The 1,822-nt window shown below is 44.3% G+C and overlaps 1 protein-coding gene across 1 annotated transcript in view; it reads left to right on the top strand.

The window, feature by feature from the left end:
• Positions 1–567, top strand: part of LOC119585342 (proton-coupled folate transporter-like) — a 3,893-nt gene extending 3,326 nt beyond the window's left edge. Inside the window, exon 2 of the mRNA XM_037934014.1 lies at positions 520–567. Within this exon, the coding sequence (XP_037789942.1) occupies positions 520–567 (48 nt within the window). The remainder of the gene's footprint in view (positions 1–519) is intronic.
• The last annotated feature ends 1,255 nt before the right edge of the window (positions 568–1,822 follow it).

Below are 1,822 nucleotides of genomic sequence, written 5' to 3'. Positions count from 1 at the left end.
CTGTGTGCTTGGGTGTCTGTCTGGTTCTCCTCCCCCTCTCATGTTACTATTACTGCACATACTATCCTAACATAACTTCTCACTAAAATTACACAGCTAATAACATACCACAGCATTCTCCATCTTCAATAGTATCGTTACCATCATAACCTTACACGACATGCCACACTGTCAATATTACACATCCCAGCAGCTTATAACTTCCCACCGAGACCCATAAAATCAAACAAAACCTACAACTTTAATGCCCGGACAAGTTTTTATTTTTATTTATTTATTTTACTGTATTACTCAGACACACTGTAATTCTCTTTATTCCTTGCCATAATTTTCACATATACTCCCTCATATATTTTAAAGCCATTCTTATTTAATATCTTCTTATACCATACTACTATAACCCATTTTCCGTCATGATATCCCCTTCCTTCCTTCCCGTCAGCAGTGTTCATGTTTCTTTTCCATGTTAGGGATCCTGGAAATCAAATAACCCGTATTGGATAGCGTTGTTTTCACCAGCGGTTACGGTTAACAATTATCTTCAACCTCTCCCATACTACTTCATAACTTTCACATGTAACCGTAAAAATCCGACATAACTCCCTTCCGTTATTTCCTTAGCTATGTTCAGGAGTCGTAATTTCTCCATGTTGGCAATCGTGGAGATCGTCTGGCGCTATTTTCACCACCATTTAGAGCTCTACAATTGTCTACAGCATTCCACACATAACACTTGCAATTCCCATAACCATAAAATAACGTAACTCCCTCGCTAGCTATGTCTTCTCCAGGCCGGTAATCTCCATGTTGGTAATCCTGGAGATCTGGCGTTATTTTAGTTTACAACGCTACAGTTACCTACAACAACCCACCCTCCTACCCCAATAATTCTCGCAACTCCCACACATAACCATAAAACTCCAGCATACCTCCCTTCCTTCCTTTCCTCACCTCTATTCGGGAGACGAAGTGGGTTGCGTGTTCTCCATGTTAGCAGTCCTGGAGATCTACTGGCGTCATCATAGTTTACAACGCTTAAGTTGCCCATAACAACCCATCCTCTTACGACAACTCCCACACAAAACCATGAAACTCCAATATAACTCCTTCCCTTCCTTCCTTTCCTCAGCTCTGTTCGGCAGACGAAGTGGGGCGCGTGTTCTCCATGTTGGCAATCCTGGAGATCTTCTGGCCTATCGTGGACAGCGCCATTTTCACCAGCGTGTACGGGGCGACAATTGCCTATTACCCTTCATACGAGCACTTTGTAGCGGCTGGTTTCTCCTTCTACGTGTTCGCTGGGTTTTTGGCTCTGAGGATCTCGATGGAGGAGATGGAGATGAAGGGGAAGGGGAAGGAGAAGGAGGGGAATAAGGAGGGGGAGACGAAGGAGGAGGGAGAGGAGGAGAGGGATAAGGAAACGTGGGAGGGGGAGATGAAGGAGGAGGGGGAGAAGGGGAAGGAGGGGAAGAGCGAAACGTGGGAGGAGATGAAAAAGGAGAGGGAGAAGGGGATGGAGGAGAAGATGGGGAAGGAGGGGAAGAGGGAGGAGGAGGAGGGAGAGAAAAAGGAAGAACACGAATTGGATGACCGTGAGGAGAGAAAGAGGAACGAAAAGAAGGAGGAAGAGAGAGAGGGTGAAGGTGTTCTCAAGGAGGTGATAGTGAGTGATGAGAGAATGTAATAAAAATCTAATTATTATCATTACTGTTGTGCTGTTCCCTGCGGTCGACTGAGATTTCTGTTTTGTAAATGTTTTTTTTTTTGGGTATTGCATTACATGAAAAATCCTTCGTTTGTTCATCAACCATGCCTTCCCATT

The sequence above is a fragment of the Penaeus monodon genome, chromosome 19, assembly GCF_015228065.2.
Source record: "Penaeus monodon isolate SGIC_2016 chromosome 19, NSTDA_Pmon_1, whole genome shotgun sequence".
NCBI classification, from domain to species: Eukaryota; Metazoa; Arthropoda; class Malacostraca; order Decapoda; family Penaeidae; genus Penaeus; species Penaeus monodon.
This window is presented reverse-complemented; position numbering and strand designations above follow the sequence as displayed.